Here is a 19,015-nt window from a genome sequence, read left to right as displayed (position 1 = left end):
TTTTTCTGTGTGTTTGTAAGACTAAATATTTCACAGGTAGAAATTATGTAGTTAATGATTAAAAAAATAATATTTGCTTGTTGTATAAGTAGAAAATAATTACTAAATGTATTAAACTTTTCACATACTGTATGTATGTATGTATGTATGTATGTATGTATGTGTATGTATGTATGTATGTATGTATGTATGTATGTATGTATGTATGTATGTATGTATGTATGTATGTATGTATGTATGTATGTATGTATGTATGTATGTATGTATGTATGTATGTATGTATGTATGTATGTATGTATGTATGTATGTATGTATGTATGTATGTATGTATGTATGTATGTATGTATGTATGTATGTATGTATGTATGTATGTATGTATGTATGTATGTATGTATGTATGTATGTATGTATGTATGTATGTATGTATGTATGTATGTATGTATGTATGTATGTATGTTAGACATTATTAGTCTATAGTTTCTATATTAACAATCGAAACTCTAAATGCAACAACCAACCTATGTGATTTGAGTCCTTTATTTGAAAAGTGAAAAATAGTGGTTTTTCTAAAATGGAGACATGACTCTTACACACGAAACTTCTAATAAAGTACGAAACTTTTGCACATGCAACAAACAATTTAATACCTTTTTCTTGTTGATTTGAATGATTTTTTTTTGTTTTTTATTCTTGGAAATTTGATGTCAATCAACACGAGTTTCCTAGAAACTATTATTTCATTTAATTACGCAATTGTGTATTTTTCGAGTTCAAGGTTTATTTAGACTCTGTTATTTCTCTTTGGTTGTGGGTTCCTTTTACATTTTCCATTTAATATGTTCATGTTTTGATTTTTTATATTTTTCTCTCTTTTTTTTGGTTTTGTTTTGAAATTTTAATAGTGCAAATTTTAGATATGTATGTATGTTTATAGCTGTGAGCGTATGCAAATGTTAACATGTACATAAGTAAGTCTTATTTGCTAACGTCCTTTTTGATTTTGTGAAATAGATTTAGTCACCTTAGTGTGACGTTGTGCTATTGTATCGTAAATCAGGTTAAACCTAGAAATCAATGGGTTTTTATTTTGTCAACGTTTGTATTATTAGGTCACCAACACCAGTAATTGTTTTGACAAATGTTTCATTAATCTAAATATAATAAATGACACAAAGATTTAATGATCGAACTTATTTAATAGATTTGATTTATATGTATATGAAATCATTAAATGTGTATTAACCGAAAGGTGATATTTACGTACATTTGCGTACATATGGGCAATTCCATACCATCGTTCGTGACATTTGTATGCCTACAGAGTGTTATAGATTTTACAAAAATAGTAGTACTTGAAAAATTATTGTCGTTCTGTTCCATTCAGATAATACTGTATTTGGAAAAAAGTCATTCCATTAGGAACCTTGTTTCCCAAAAACGGAAATGTTTTTGAAATACTTGTAATACGAAAATCTGCGAATTGTGTGGATGTTTCTTTTTTAACTTAATTTCTTACACAAAGGGACATATTTTTCCTTTGTAATCCATAATTTTTAAATAATGGATAGGCTAAATAATAATTGACCGTTTTCAAAAATGTTCAAAAGACTTCGTCTTTGGTGCAACAAAATATTACACGTCAAATTTTTTCGCATTGTCTTTAAAAATGCAAAAGTTTTATTTTTTTATGGAATCAATAGGGTGTACCGTTAGGAGGAATACCTCTAAAACGATGCGTTTCAATGTACTGAATACGAGAAAAATAAAAAAAAAACTTTTTTTGAAAAGGTCCTCAGTTTCCTACCTGCGATTGAAAATCTTGATCTCAGTACAACATGTTCAAAAAAATTTTTTTTTGCAATTTGGTGTAAAAAATTCCGTAATTTTGTGCTTATCGCGGGAAAAATAATTAAAACTTTTGTTAGTGTATTTCTGTCCGCAAAATTAGTTTTAGTGTATTATAAGGAGCATGTAAATTTAATAAAATTCTAAAAAATTTTGAAATGGACCAAACCAAATGAAAAACTATCTTTTAATTATTTTTGTGTATAAGCTAAAAATTACGACAATTTTGACACCTATTTCAATAAAAAGCAAAAACAATATGCCTCTCCAACTCACTAAAAATCATTTTGCGGACCAAAAATACTCTACAACAATTTTAAGATTATTTTTCCCGTTGTCAGCTCAAAAAAATAGAAAATATTTTATTTTTCAAAAATTATACTGAGGTCAGGATTTTCAATCGCTGCTAGGGAACTGAGGACCATTCCAAAAAAATATTTTTTATTTTTCTCATGTTCGGTACATTAATACGCATCAATATATTAAATCAATAACAATTTCCATACATGACATTTTAGATACTTATGTATGTACTTAGGTATAGGCACACGTATACGGGTTTTTATAATAAATCATGTTTGTTTTCGTGTTTATTTTGAATTCTTTATTTTGCATAAATGAGAATTAAGAAATAAACATTATTTAAAATAACTGTTATTTAAGTGGGTAAAATCTAATACATAAATTGCAAGCACAATACATACATATGATCTGATTTATTAAAAAGTTGGATTTCTTAGGAAATTACTTAAAACTCTGGATTTCTTAAGGACTTTTCGAAATCTTTTTAAAATATTTAGAAACATGTTGAAATCGATTAAAAACAGAATTGCTTTTGAATGAATTTTGACTATTGATAGATCGCAACTTATTGAAAATGCTTTAAGTAGTTTTAATTAAACCAACGTTGCTCAGACATTTTCAATATAAATGAAAATAGCGTACGTGCTAAATTTCATCAAATTATCTTTACATGGACAGCCACACGGACATGGCCTAATCGACACAGAAAATTATTCTAATCCTATAGCTATGTATACCTTAAGGCAGATTCAATAAAATAAATATGTATAACGTAAAAATAAATCAAACATCAGCACAAACTCATAATATCCTCCACACAATAGTGTAGAGTATAAGAAGGATTTAACAAAGAGATTGGGAGAGACAAAAGTATATTTAAACTCTTTGGACTCTAACGAAATAGAACCGCTATATGAAAACACCTGTGTTATCTCATTTTATCACTATGTAATTTTCTGGTGCAATAATGTACCAACTTCAAATGTTTTGTTTTGTTAAATTATCTTGAAAAGTGTGAAAGTTAGAAGGGTGTTCATTAGTTCAGTCTTGGTACAACATCTCATTAAAATGCCAATATGTACATGTACATTGTATATGTATACATATGTAACTATATATATATATGTAAAGTAACATTATTCCGATCCGCACACTTTTGAGTATAAAAATACAATATAAATTTGTAAAATTGTACATACACATGTAGCAATATTATTTTTACAGAATTTCATAAAAAATACTAAGATATCTAATAGAAAAATGTTGTAGGTTGGACTTACCATTTAAAATCACCTATTTATACTTTATTTATGTTTTTTTTATTAATTTGTTTGATTTTATTTTAGGGCAACATGAAAGGAAAACATTTAACGAGAAGTCATGCTATGAGAGAGGCGACTTCGCCGCCACGTACTCCAACACCTCGAGCGTCAGAGTCTTCATCGCAGATGTCACCGAATGGTTATCAACAGCAACAGCATCATCAGCAGCAACAACACATGGATGTTAATGAAGGAAACAATAACAATAATAGCAATAACAAATTGCATACACAATCATCAGCCACTCGCGGCAATTCACCAATAATCGATACACCAACTGTGATTGTAACTAGTCAACACAAGCAGCAACAGCAACCACAACAACATCAGCAGCAACAGTCAAATGTTGCTCTATGTAATGAAACGGAATTTCCAAAATTAAGCCCGCCCAAATCAAAGAGCGGCAGTAACAGTAGTACTGGTGGTAGTGGGGGAGGTGCCCCAGGATCTGGTAACAGTTCTAGCAGCAGTAGTAGTGGTGTAAATAGCAATTGCAATAACAACCCACAACGTATTAATAACGCTTCGGAAGGTCACAATAACAATAATAATACTAATAATAGTAACAATAGTAGCAATAAAAAGACAAACGGTGATACTGCAGGTGTTAATAATGAAACGCACAATAAAGCCACCAACAATGTGAATATGAATGCTGCGAATGCAAATAAAAATTACAATCAATCGCAACAGCAGCAATTTAGTGCTGGGAATGCATTGCAGAAAGCTTTAAATGTCACTGATAATTCGCAGTCTACAACAATTTACAATTCCCCCATGAACTATCAATTGCATCCCAATGATATTAACCGTGAACAGCAGCAACAACAATCGTATGTTGTTTATGATAAGGAGAATCGTTGTCCACGTAATGACAGCCAAAATAGCATGAATTCGAATGATGAAATGCATTATGAGACGCAGCAGCAACAACAACAGCAACAACAACAACATCAACAACAGCATCAGCAACATCAGTCACAACAGCATCACCAACGTACGGGAGGCGGTAAAAAGCATCGCACTAATTCAAATTCAAAAGGATCTAAGCCTCGATTGAAGAATGTGGGTAGTACCAACAGTGGCGGAGGGGCTGGCAGCAGTGTTTCGAACATGGGTGCCGGAGGAAGTGTTGTTACTGGTGGCTTAACATCGGGCAGCATTGAAGGCAGTTTAAACAGCAGTAACAATACGTCAGGCTTTATTTCAAGAGGTTTGTATCGACTCGTTTTATATAAAATTGTGTCTATTTTTATTTCTTTAGTCTTCACAAATTCAGAAAACTCCAACGAACAATACACAGATTATGGTGGAACCGATTTGCTCAGTTTTTTCAAAGAGACGTTAAATAAGAACGTAAAAGACCGTCAATTTTTGTTGAAAGTCGAAAAGGATTTAATTGAATTTGTGCAGGAAGGAAAGTGAGTAAACAAAATACAATAATTCATAATTATACTTTGAAATGACTTCGATCTCTTTGTTCTATAACCTACAGTCGAGGTGAAATACGTTTTCCACAAGCTTCCTCATACAATCGTATGTTGATCCATAGAACGGCTGCCTTTTTTGGCATGGAACATAATGTGGACACCGAGACACAACAATGCGTTATTGTAGCACCGACTAAAAACACTCGCATACCAGAAGTAATTTGTCAAATTATAATATGGTTTATTTGCACGATAAAATTTTAAAATTTATAATTTTTTTCTAGATTCGTTTTAAAACACTGGTCATTAATAACCGTGATGACTCACGCAAATCTATATTGAAACGCGATACGCACAGTTTTGATGAGGCTCGTCAAAGCAGTTATTTGTGCCCAGATCGAGGTGGTATGCTCGATCGCAAAGCAAAGAGTTTCGAAGAACGCGAAGAAGATTACGACCGTGCCCGATCGCGCATATTTAATCGAAGCCAAAACGAAGCTTGTCCCGGTGGAGGAGGTAGTACGGACGACGACAACAACTACATTAGTTGGACAAGTTCAGTTGATCAGCAGCAGTTTTCACGTGGACGCCCTAGCGGAAAAGTGTTAAAGATTCAAAATGTAAACATTTATTAAAAATATTTTCAAATTAAACATTACTATATAACCTTTCATATTCAGTCTCCAGATGGTCGTGCCGGTAGTGTTGTTCAAAAATCGAATAACAATTTTGGCAATTATAGTCAAGGTGGAGCTCCTCTTATACGCGGAGACTCGGCAAATTCTAATAAAAGTATGGGAACAGGCAGTGGTAATGGAACGCGGATATTTTCTAAACAAGATTCAGCGGGCAGTTCCAATACATCGTGGCGGTTATCTCCTTCAAGCAGTGGGTAAGTTTATATTGTAAAACTCAAAACTTTTCTCTTTCATCCGTCAATGTTACACATTCTTTGTATTTCTGAGGAATAAAGAATTAACTAAGAAGATAAAATTGTTATTTTTAAACACTCAATTGTTTAGCTATAAAACCCAAACGCAATCGATTCGTTCTGATTCGGTAACGCCATCACCAACCGGTGGTTATGGCAGTGATGAACCCCATTTACCGGATCATCCGTCAATCACCGCAAACAGGGAGAACAATGAAGATACAACAACGCTTCCTAGTGGACTTGTGTGGGCCGTCACAGATATTTCGAATGTGCCAAAAGGCAGCATTCTCATAAATCCGCAAACCTTACAGCCAATCCTAAATGCAGACGGGTAATTTACAAAACTTTAACCAACCATCACTACAATAAATAAACGATACCAAAATTCTGTTCTGTTCTTCCGTTTTCATCAATCACTAATCAATTTATACATTTTGACGATTAAGAAAATGCAAGCGCATTTCCACATTGTCGAAATTTATAACTTTTTTTATTATTGTGTTACTGTTTTTTTATTAATTACTATTGTTTGATTTTAATCAAAAAAATAATTCTCCAATACATAGTTTGCAAAACAAGTTTACTTTTTTCGTGCTCTCTATCTCTTTATCTATCTAAACACCAGCTTTTCAAATTCGTAAACGCTTAAAAGACATCATTATTGTTCTAATACATATGTATGTATGGTTTACATTTAACTCAAAGTTTTGACTACCTAACACGCATTTTATGTGCTCATACTTTAGCCATACGTATGTATGTGCACTGATATTATTTGTCTGATAATTTTAGCAAATTACTGAATCTTTTTTATTTTCTGTTTATATATTATTTTCTCTTTTTTGTTTATATCACTGTACTGATACAAATATCTGTTTATATTGGTAATATACATATGAATGTAGGTGTAAATACATAATACAAATATATTACGTAATGTGTCCGATACATCATCATTATCATCTTCTGAATACATCCACCAAATCCTACAATGTTTTCACCCACATCTAAACTCTTTGCAAACTAATAATTTAATTAATTTTTCTTTTTTAAATTTTACATTAATTGGCATATTTAAGTTAAATAACATTGTTTGTTCACAAGTTTTCGTAAATTATCTGTTTTTAAGTACTACTGCATTAAATACATATGAATACATAAATATAATAAATATTAAATATATTTTTTTTTATTCTGCTTTCGGCTTACTGAAATCTTCATGCTTATATGTTTGCTCACTAAAGAACGGCATTAACAAGCAATCTACTATATACATACAGTGTCTCTCATAATTATTCGAATTTGGGTAAACAATAAAAAGAAACCAAATTATATAATATATTTTGTGTGCAAAATAAATAAATTAATTTGTTATATTGTCTAGATAGTCCTTATGTTTGATATCACGCTTTTTAAAACTTGAAAAATTTGCGTTGACTTAAATTAATTGTGCTTTTTTAAAAAAAGTCCATGAAATTGCCTCACAAAAGTATACGAATTTTTCCTGTATTTCATATTTGATCATATTATACGCAACACAAATTTTAGAATCGAATGGTTTTTATGCGTAATATTGTTTTAAGGGGTTACTATCCACGGAAAGGATATATTTTTGGTCCATTTGGTCCACAATTTTGGGGAATTTGTACCCTCTTTTCATGTAATATCATTAAAATGGCGATTTTTGGCCATAATTGTAAATTTTTCTCCTTTTTTCCAGAGATAAAACAAAAATTTGATATTGGGAATTAAAAGACCCCTTGGGGTATCTAAAAATAATATTTTTTGTTACAAGAATCTGTATTTAAACGTTCCAAGATAAATTATTCGGATCATTCTTCTTCAATATATTGGAACTTAAGTCCATTTTTATAATACTAGGATCAACTATTTTCGAGGAAAGTTTTTTGGTATATATTCTTTTAGATATCAGCTTTTATACATTTTAAGTTTTCAAAGTGTTGTGGAAGTGTACAACTCCAAAACATGCCTCGAAGAAGCACCATTCAAAATAGTAAAATCATTATTTTTATATACCAATGGCCTCCATGCTGCATGGCACGATATCATATGATCACATGAAAAATGTTGATATGTGTTTAAATATTATTTACTATGATCAAATCAAACCCAAAATTTAGGACTTACAGTGTTATTGTAACGGGCAACATAAGCGTGAAAGTTACGAGTAGTAAAAACTGAATTCTACTATATAGGATGACGTTTTGTTAAGACATGTTTTGGGGATGTATACCGCTATAATATATTGAAAATTTAAAATACATTAGTGCCAATATGTACATGAATATACACTAGACAACTTTGTCGAAAAATATCGTCCCTAGAGGTACGAAAAGGGACTTATGATCCAGATAATTCAATTAGAAACTGAAAAACGATACCAAAAATACATCTTGGAACGTTTAAGTACAGATCCTTATAACAAAAAATATTATTTTTGGATACCCTATGGGTTCTATTAAATTCCAACATTAAATTTTGGTTTCATCTCTGGAAAAAGGGTGAAAACATTACAAATATAGCAAAAAATCGCCATTTTAATGGTATTACATGAAAAGAGGGTACAAATCCCCCAAAATTGTGGACCAAATGGGTCAAAAATATATCCATGCGGTTGATAGTAACCCCTTAAAACAATATTAAGCATAAAACCATGCGATTCTAAAATTTGTGTATCGTATAATATGATCAAATATGAAATACAGGAAAAATTCGCATACTTTTGTGAAGTAGTTTCATGGACTTTTTTTAAAAAAAGCACAACTAATTTGAGTAAATGTAAAGTTTTCAAGTTTTAAGGGGCGTGATATCAAAACTAAGGACTATCTAGACAATATAACAAATTTATTTATTTATTTTCCACACAAAATATATTATTAAATTTGGTTTCTTTTCATAGTTTACCTAAATTCGAATACTTATGAGAGACACTGTATATATTTCAAAGTTTAATTTTATCTTAATAGTGCCTTTATTATATTTATTACAATACTAGTACCAGTCCGTTAATAGTTTAAAATAGTAATAATAATAATAAAACAAATTATTGTATGGGTTTTATTTTAATTTTAAATTTGCTGTAATTAAATAAGTCGAAAATTCCTAAACATATAGGACGTATATTATGACATTTTACAGAGTTGTAAAAATTTAAGCAATTATTATTGAAATTTCAGAAGATTTTAATTGTATTTCAAAATATTCGAATTATTTTTCGATTTAAATTTTTTTGGTAAATGTGTAAGTGTTTTGATTCGTAAAACTGGAACATGTTATTATTAACTACATTTGATAACTTCTAAACCAATAAAGCTATCTTCAGTGGTTGATCAATAAAGGCGTTGAACGGTAAAATAATAAAATAAATATAAAAAATTACTTTCACATAACTTTTTTGGTAGCAGCAATTTTTCAATTAATAATTAAATAAATTAATTAAACAAATGGATCAAAATAAGCTATTGCAATACATTTATGAATGTATTTTTTTTTATAACCAAGTAATTTTTTTTTTGTTTGAATAATTAACATTTGTGAAAACCCGGTTGGCATTTAAAAATTCAGCAAAAACAGATAAACCGGTTACAATATGAAATAATTTAAAATAATTTAAACCTATTTTCCTTTGAAAAACATTGTTATTCGAAGAATTCGCCATGCGAAAAATCGACAGCTTTTTCATCAACTTACAGATCAAATAAAGAAAATACAATTTATTTTAGCATTGACTTATAATTATTGCAACTTGTTATTTTATGAATATCAGTACATTTGCTATTGAAAACGTTAAAAGAAATGATAGAGAAAATATATATTTGTACATATATACATCTGTGGAGAACTGCTTATTTGTTCTTCACTTTGTTTTTCCTAGTTTATTATGTCATGTCTACAAAGATACGAAAAAATTTGTAATTATTGAATTAAAGAAAACCAAACAGGTTTTCTGTAGAAGGGTCCACTTGTATCTGAAATTGATTGATATTGTCCACTTGATAATAATCTAATGAGAATAATTATAAAAAAGTCAGTCCTTTAGCTTCCCACGTATGAGTCCTATCGTAATTTAATAAATTTTGTTCAGCGCTACAGTTAAGGCGAAACAATGATCTCCTTGCTATTTACATCGACCGATCCTCATCCTCATATATTTATGGGTCGCATCTTCAAAGTCTATTTTGGACCGCGTATAATAGAAGACGAAGGAAGTTAATGAATCAGACTCTATTAATTCACCAGACTACCGCGGTTTACTGTACTGTTTTATCGGTATTGCAATGTAATATATTCTATTGAAATTAGGGAACTCGTTCCTGATACGAATATGTTTTTACGAAACACATCCATTTGTGGTCGATTGGACAGTGAACCGCATAATACATTCTAGGGTAAATTCATTGTTCAGTACCGTACGTATGTGAAATAAACTTCCTGCAGAAGTATTCCCTTCTATTTACGATGTAAGAAGATTTAAATTAAATGTACACAAATACTACTTCCCCTATCCTCCCTTTCAAAACCTATTATCCTAGTTTCAACATATAGTACTGAATAAGTATGTGTCATCCTCTAAAAAAATTAACCTCACCTTTATTGGCTGTCTAAGTTAAGGTATCATTCATTGTTTACTGTCAGATGCCATTCTAAAAACTTCTTGCTAGGTCCCGTAAACACATGGGAAGATGTGTGCATTTGAAAGCATCTAATAGTATTCTCTTCTCTATTAAAGAAAAGAAATGAAAAAGAGGTACTTTAAATAGAGGTTGAATTAAGATCAACCGAACAATTCTATCTTTTTTAGTTTTATACTTTAGTTTGCAAAAAAGTTTGATACTTTAGTTCAAGCAACTAATCTCTATATGGGAACTTTAAATATATTGTTATGAAAAAAGATAAGAGTAAAATGTTTTAACATATTTTTTTTTGAAAGTCTTACAGCAAAAGCATTGAAACCCCTAAGGCCTAACTATAACTTTATAATAGAGTGATCCAAGCTTGTATAAATGAAAAAAATTGACAAGTTGTACCCATTTAAAGATATTCTTTGTATTGCAAAATTATGTTCTGCAAAAAATTTGGCGAGGTACATTTGCAATGAAAAAAATTGAATTTAAGTTTTTCCTAAAATCTTTCCATTTTAAAATTTCATTTTTCAAAATTATTTGAAAAATATAAAAGTTGTTGAAAATTCACCAGGCCATCAAAATTGATTATTTAATGGAGACATTTTAGCAAACAAGAAATAGATTTTCCCCTTTGTAAATGCGCCTCAAAAATTCACAGTTGTTGTGGCACCTGTTATCGTTATCCTATTAGACTATTTTTTTTGTAGTTTTACAGCTCAAGGAATAATTCTAGAGGGGGAGCACTTACCAGGTGCTTGCTTATTATATAATCAAGGAAGAAGCTAATTAATTAGTTTTGGTAATTCGTGTGTGGCACAATCATACATAAATGTACAAATGTGACTAAATAGTTTTAAAGACACATACGTACAAATAGCCACCTAAAAGTCACTTCAGAGTTATGTAAATTATAGTTGGGCCTTAAATTTTATATTTTTTGTTTGTACTTGCATATGCAGTTCTGTAAAATAAATATTCCATTCTATAACATGATTCTCTTTTCGAACCTTTAAAGTATTTTCACTCATCATTTTTATGCGTAATGCATATGTATGATGAATATACATAATAACGCTGTCGAGATAAAACAATGCTCTCCTACGTATAGAATTTTTCTTTAAAACGCAAACAACAAATAAATCTAAACTTGAAATCTTTCCTATATGAAAACAAGATTAATGTTTGCATAACTTTTTTTGGTTTATTTATAGTACGGTTTATCATTACGATCCGTCTAATATGCCTCCAGCTCAAGCGATGGCAAGTGGTAGCAATGTTGCCAACAGTGGAGGTAGTATTTATCATACAAATCAAAATAATTCACCTTCACAACAACATCCAATGCACAATCCCTTAAAGAAACAACACAAGGGACATCAAATGCAACAACAACAACAGTTTAACAAATTGGAATCAACAACTACTGGAGCAACAAACAGTGGAGGCGAATCGGTATCAGAATCATCGACCCAAACAATTAACGTGGGTGAGGAAGTGATTCCATCAAACAATATTTTGGATGTCAGTTATCAAGAAGATGGTACGTGTAAAATTTATATTTAAAAAGTAGTTTCCATAAAGTTGGCATTTTTTAAAACCACTCAGTTTGAATACATTTCTAGTAAAAGTAAAACTGGTAAAAAATAGTTTGTAAACGAACATACTTACTATATTACATTGAAATATTTTATTATTGTATATTTGGCAAAGATTAAAACATATTTTAATTTAAAGATTTAAAGCACATACATATATAATAAAAATTAATATTTCTGGTTCATCAGATCCAAAATTTATTGTAAATGTTCAAAATGTGTACATGTACTAATTATTACATCATATTTTGTCCACCAAATAATACCGTCAATATGTTTCAGATTTATGTAATGCGGATGAAAATGATGAATGTGATAATTCGGCCAATGGTTGTCTAAGTATAACGACAACTACATCAACTAAAAATTACGATCGCATTGAAGTTCAAAAGTTTAAGAACCAAGCAACTAGTCCTAATATACCTATCAATGAAAAGGATGATATCGTTAAGCGAGAGGTATTAATGAAGTCACAACAATTTCAGTTGTATTGTATTTAATTTAAACACAAAATAAATTATGCTTTTAGCACTCAAGCCAGACGCCGATAAATGTGACACCCACTCAGCAAACCCAATTGCAACAATCACAAACTCCACAGCAATCTCAGACGCAGAACCGAGAAACTCCCCACTCTTCACGCTCTACGCCATTTAGCAATAGTGATACATTGACAAAACGTTCTTCAGAGGAACCGAGAGCGACAAGTTGGACACAAAGCTACCAGGCTCCTGATGGTTCTACAGTATTTCACACTACAACTACACCCAATAGCAGCGCCACTAATCCTTATTGTACTACCACATATCAGCAAGGGGTATGTATTCACCAAAAAAATAAATAGTTTTTGTAAGATACTTTCTACACGTTAACATATAAATATCCAACTACATATTTGTTTAAAAAACTTGAAATTTAGGTTAATTACTAAAATATATTTTTTATTTCGTTCTTTACACCTTTTGGGTTTGAAGCTGGTTATGATATACATTCACCGTTCCTTTGATATATTAGAGTTTAAAATTTTTAAGTAAAAGTAATAATTAATATTAAGCTTTTATATTTTACGAATTCTAAATAACATAATTTTGGATGTGAAATCATGAAAGTTTTGCACTTTGGTGAAAAAATTTAATACTAAAGCATCTTCTCCAAAAAGGACTTAATAATCACTTTAATGATATCTACAAACAAACAAAAATAATTAATAGAGAAATATACATATATTTTTTAGGGTGATTTTTATTTTTTTTCTATTTATTTCGTATCAATTTATTTATCTATTGGAAATTTTATATGTTTACGAGACATTAAAAATCTTAGTTTTTCTTTATTTCAATTACAATTTTCTTTTTACTTATTTTGCGTCTTTATTAATTTATTATTTTTTATAAAATTTTATAAGTTATTGCGATTTTTTAAAGATGATTGCTTTATATTTATGCGGTATTTAATAATTCAGGGCGAATTATTTTTTTTTTTTTGAATAAATTGACGTCCAAGACTTAAAAAATCTGAGATAAATTTCGGAACATTCAAAAATTTTAAGAACATTAACTGCAAAACAATATTAAAAAAGTTAAAAATTTACTCCTAACGAGGTATATGGTTGTTGAAACGGGAAAATTGTCCTACAATTTAATTTTAAATAATGCATATAATGATAATAATTATAATAATAATCCATAATTAAATAAAAAGAGTATGAAGTAAATCTGTATGCATATGTATGTATGTATTTATTTTAGTGTTAACTGTTTACATGTACATATCAAATGTTTATTATATCGCAATGCTAATATGTGATTTCAGCCTGATGGAAGCATTTACGCAGTGCCACAAGGAATGATTTACGCTTATCCTTCACCAGTAGAAGGGGAATTTCAAGGATATTTTATGCCGGTTTTTGATCCCTCTCAACAACGTAGTGATACCACCGGTCTTCTACAGCCCGGAACACAAGCTATATATCCAGCGGGTGGTGCGACAACTATGGTACCAGTAGCTGCTTACCCGACCGCACAGTTCGCCACAACTAATGGTGCTCCGATTTACCCCAGTCAAGTGATATATTCCGGCGAACAATTTCAAACAGCCGGCGCACCGTTGACGGCAACAGCTCCAGCATCTGCTACAGCGCAATTGCAGCAAATACCAATGACTACTTATCCGATTGGATATCCATATCCATACAATGGTAAGTCGTCGCTTATTCTCTTTACTAGTCATTTAGTTTATATAAAATATTCTTCTTGATGCCTCTCTTTTCATGTAGGATACTGGGGCCAAACCATGACATACTATGTACCTCAACAAGCTGTTCCCGCCACTTCACTGTTAGCTGCACCGCCACCACCTCCATCGGCACCTGGTAATGTAAGTCACGTCGCAGGCGGCGTGAACACAACTGGTCCGAATGGGGGTAATTCGACGGCTGGACCGTCAACCAATTCCTCGAATACTACGAATAATTCATCGGGACATATGGGCAACGGTAACACACCGAATACAAGTCATCAAAATGGCTCCGTTACTACAGGATACCAATCGCATGTACATACAGTTAGCGGCGGTATAGGTTCCAGCCACAGTGGTGGCACAACATATTATGGCACTGGTCGTATAAAGCGCCCTACTCCTCCACACTTTAGTAATGCTGGAACAAATGGTGGTCACCAGGTTTTAGCTGCTGCTTCCATACCCAATGGTGTCACGACCGCCACATACCAACTCGGTCATGCAGTTCCCACACTCACGTTGGCGGCGGCCGCTCCGCCTCAAGCCACAACAGGAGCAGCAACAGATCTCAGCGGCGGTGCCGGAGCTCCGACAACTGCGACCATGTACGCTTTACCACAGCATGCCACAATATTTCCAGCAAACATGTTCCCATACGCCACAAACGCAGCGGCGCCAGCCATTGGTCCGCAGTCCGGAGCTAATATGGCACCACAGACTGCAATTATCCAGCCACCTGTTAATCCACAAGGTCATGTTGTAGGAGGTGTAGGTGGTCAAGCTAATGCCACAGCTGGCGCCATTCATAATCCTCACCATTCAAATACTGTGATCACGCCCTTTTACACCACTACTCATCATCATGCACCTCATCCAGGCATACAAGCCGGCGGCCACACAATACATGCCCCCGGTCCTTCAGCCATACCTATAGTTGATCCGGCGACAATTACAAATGTAACTCAACTTGGCCCGGCCAACAATTCAGTGTATAGTGGAAGAAGTGGTGGCGCCAGCAACAATGCTGGTACCTCGCAATCTGCTCCCAGCACACCGCATTCGATGCCTTCTTCCTCGACCCTACACCACTCACAACGCAATCCTTCTGTATTTTCCACGCCTCCCATACTAAACAACAATGGCAGCAATTATAATAGTTCCAATTCAACACCTCACTACTATGGAAATACTGAAATGTTGCATCAATCATCCGTAAATAGCGGCAGTGCTAATAATAGCAACAGTCCCCATAACTCGTACGTATCATCATCGTATGAAAAGCGAAACAACAATAATAGTGGAGGAGGAAAGAAGCCTCTTTCCTATCAAAGTGCTAGCTTGAGCCGCCAAAATTCGACAAGTGGTGGCGGTTACAATGGAACTGGAAAGCCATCAGCTTTGCTTAATAATGCTAATAACAACAACGATACTAGAGCTTCGCCAAGTAGTAGTACTAACTCACGGCCGCATTCAATAAAACGTGGCGCAGGAGGAGGAGGAGGCGGGGGCGGAGGTGTATCCAATGACAAACCACAGACTCCGTTACTAAGTGGCCCACCCAGTTTTGTAGGCGGCACTAATATACAGAACAACAATAACAGTTATCAGGCTATTCCTAATGCCGACATGGGTACTGGAAATATTCCTATAGTTAATGTTTCTAAGCCACCAATACGTTTGAATGCAGCTGCTGCGGCATTCCGTCAAAAGGGCACTACTAATACTGGTGGCGGTGGTTCAGCTGTCGAATACCGACGCAATCCGACATCGCAACGCAATTCGCCTGGAACAAATGCCAGCAGCAGTAATGACAACAGCAACAACAATTCGCCCAACAGTATACACAACTCTTCCAATGCTGCCACACCCATAGCTGCTGGATGTTATGCACCATCGTACATGATCAATGCTCAAAATAATGGCGGTGAACCAGCTCCAACGCATCCACCATCTCTTTATATAACAACTGCACCTGCTCGAGGACCTGCACACATTCCACCACATTTACAATCAGCTGCAGCAAATGGTGCTGCTGTACCGGCAGCAGCTGCGGCAGCTACTGCAAGCGTACCCCAACAAGCAGCTACAGCTGTTTTAGGTGGAGCTGCTGCTGCAGCAGCAGCGGCTGATGTGGCAAATGCTGCCGCTGTAGCAGCCGCAGCTGCTACTGTTGCTCATCACCATCATCACCAACCGCTGTTGGGTACCTACAATCCGGGTGCATCAGGATTGTACTTCAAATACGGACACACGTATTTTGCCCATGTACGTATTAAGGTCTAAGATATTCCCTTCTAACTAATACACACAAACATTATTTTTTGCGGTTTTAACACCTTTTTCCATTCTAACAAAAATAAATACATATTTTATTTGTAAACGATTTTAAGTTCTAACTATACATACAAATGTACTTGAATAATCTGATAACTGATATTATCATTTAACGCAACTTTTTGATTATGATGAAACTGTTTATATTTTGATTACTATAGTAATTCAGTTATGTATTTTGGTAACGGTATTCATTTTGTATTTTAAAGGTAAAACTAACATTATAAAACCCAACATAAATATGGTAATTTTATATGCCATTTAGGACTTAGGGAAAAGGATATAAAGGGATTTCAGTGGGTTTTATTGCTAAAAATTAAATTGTCCTAAATAAAATGTCTAATAAAACCACATAAAGAAAATACTTTTTAAATTTTATGAATTAAAAGAGTTAAGATGGAAATTATTTGCATGACTAAAAAATAAAATAATGTACTTAAACGGACATTGTACTAATAATAAAAACCTAATTTGAATTTATAACTTTTATTATAAGAAACTTCTATTAAAAATGTTAAATTTAAAATGTCTATTTATATAATTTTTCTTATTGTACTTATGGTTATTTTATTATTTGCAGCCTTCCGTAGCTTTACCAAATAGTCGCCGTTCTCCATCGACAGATTTGAGACCTCCGATTGCACAAATGGCTGGAATGTATCCCACAGTCAACATGATGATACCAGGTATGATACATTTCTCAATCAATATTAACTATTTGTTATCTTGAGTGTTTTCTTTTTAAACATCAACAGCTCAACCGCGACATCCAGGACGACATCCAAATCCAAATTATAAAGGAACACGGCCCCGTTGATACACGCGTTTATATTGATGACATGGTTGTCTCAACAATATCGAGGATTAAAAACACAATGACGCTATACCAAAAACCTTAATATAGAATAACTTAAGTTTAATTAAACAACTATAGAAATACAAAAGGATAAAAACAAAAACAAACAAACAAAACATACTTATGTAACTAATATAGAAAATACATTAAGTTTAGTTAACAATAATTATACAAAATTACAACCATACAACCAACTAAAATACAATAGAAGAAATTCTACAACGGTTAAAGAATCAGTAAAGAATAATCTCTTCCGCCCCCCTTGGGGACAAGGAAAAATGAAAATCAGATGAACATATATTTAATATTTTATATTTTCCGGCCTATTTTCCCAAAACAAGACAAGAATATGGGAGACATACAATACATATAAAAAAGTAATTTTAATTTAATACGAAAAAATTGGCTTTAATAGGTAGAGAAAAACAAAAATCTCCTCATACACTCATCTACACACAAAATTTTAATCAATAATAGACATCATCAAATACACACCAACCAACGAACACATTCATTCTTTACGTAAATACAAACATTCATCCATAGGTCGACAAATGAAAATATTATATTAATAAAATTCTACTACAATATCAGCGGAACTATACGATTAAATAAGAATTACAATAATGCAATCGAAGGATCAATTCAAATACATAATAAACTGAAAAACTAAGTACATATTCGTACAACTGTATTGGAAATAAGAGATAACTGTGACATAATTCTTGATGAAGAAGAGTTAAAGACTTTTAAACGTTGAGAAAGATAAAGAACTATCAGATGCGTAGCAGCAATTGTGTGCCATTTAGAGAACAAAATTTCAGTCATTTAATACTATAGAAAGAAAAAAAACTACAAATTCAAAATAAACTAAACTTGAAATGAAATCACAGAAACACACATAGAAACTCCACATAGAAACCACCCACATTTTCTCGACAGTCAAATTTTACATCAAACTCTCATACACAGACACACACGTACATAAATATATATTTATATAAAATAATTAACTTAATTATTATAATAATTATAATTATAACACACATACACATATATATTATATATAATTATATAATTTAACTCTATACACAAACACAAATGCTAAAACAAACAAACCAACAACAAACATACAAAAACAACAAACCTATAAAAAATATATTAATTTTATAGTATTTAAAGAAATGACATTTACTATATATACATAAAATATATATATACATATTATAATTAAATATTATTATTATTTATAGTTACCTAAGGTAGCATAATGAAATTATAAAAAAAATAAAATATAAAAAAAATTAAAAATACAAAAATCCCTTATTTTATTGAAATTGTGTTCATAAACTTCGAAATAATCGCATGTCTTTCATAAGTTCGATTCGATTTGTAGTTATTTTTTATTGACACATTTGAGTTATTCTTATTTCTAACCATTCAATTAAAAATTATAATTTGTTTTATTTTTAAATATCAGTTATTAATTGTAATTTCTATAAGCTGCATACA

The 19,015-nt window shown here is 32.0% G+C and overlaps 1 protein-coding gene across 2 annotated transcripts in view; it reads left to right on the top strand.

Moving 5' to 3' along the window:
* Positions 1 to 18,362, top strand: part of LOC119609860 (protein encore) — a 52,357-nt gene extending 33,995 nt beyond the window's left edge. Inside the window, exons 5-17 of one of the 2 annotated variants that reach the window (XM_037964889.1) lie at positions 3,495 to 4,683; positions 4,735 to 4,891; positions 4,966 to 5,116; positions 5,185 to 5,520; positions 5,581 to 5,792; positions 5,923 to 6,165; positions 11,692 to 12,020; positions 12,358 to 12,533; positions 12,605 to 12,892; positions 13,888 to 14,272; positions 14,351 to 16,578; positions 17,228 to 17,333; positions 17,403 to 18,362. In XM_037964889.1, the coding sequence (XP_037820817.1) occupies positions 3,495 to 4,683; positions 4,735 to 4,891; positions 4,966 to 5,116; positions 5,185 to 5,520; positions 5,581 to 5,792; positions 5,923 to 6,165; positions 11,692 to 12,020; positions 12,358 to 12,533; positions 12,605 to 12,892; positions 13,888 to 14,272; positions 14,351 to 16,578; positions 17,228 to 17,333; positions 17,403 to 17,464 (5,862 nt within the window). In that variant the 3' untranslated portion in view covers positions 17,465 to 18,362. The remainder of the gene's footprint in view (positions 1 to 3,494; positions 4,684 to 4,734; positions 4,892 to 4,965; positions 5,117 to 5,184; positions 5,521 to 5,580; positions 5,793 to 5,922; positions 6,166 to 11,691; positions 12,021 to 12,357; positions 12,534 to 12,604; positions 12,893 to 13,887; positions 14,273 to 14,350; positions 16,579 to 17,227; positions 17,334 to 17,402) is intronic. The other variant, XM_037964967.1, reaches the window with a different exon arrangement.
* Positions 18,363 to 19,015: the final 653 nt, after the last annotated feature.

Source organism: Lucilia sericata, unplaced genomic scaffold (assembly GCF_015586225.1).
Source record: "Lucilia sericata isolate MDLA Ls3-8-SP2 unplaced genomic scaffold, ASM1558622v1 Contig000000F_arrow, whole genome shotgun sequence".
Classification (NCBI taxonomy): domain Eukaryota; kingdom Metazoa; phylum Arthropoda; class Insecta; order Diptera; family Calliphoridae; genus Lucilia; species Lucilia sericata.
The sequence above is the reverse complement of the archived record's forward strand: the minus strand, read 5'-3'. Positions and strand labels throughout refer to the sequence as shown.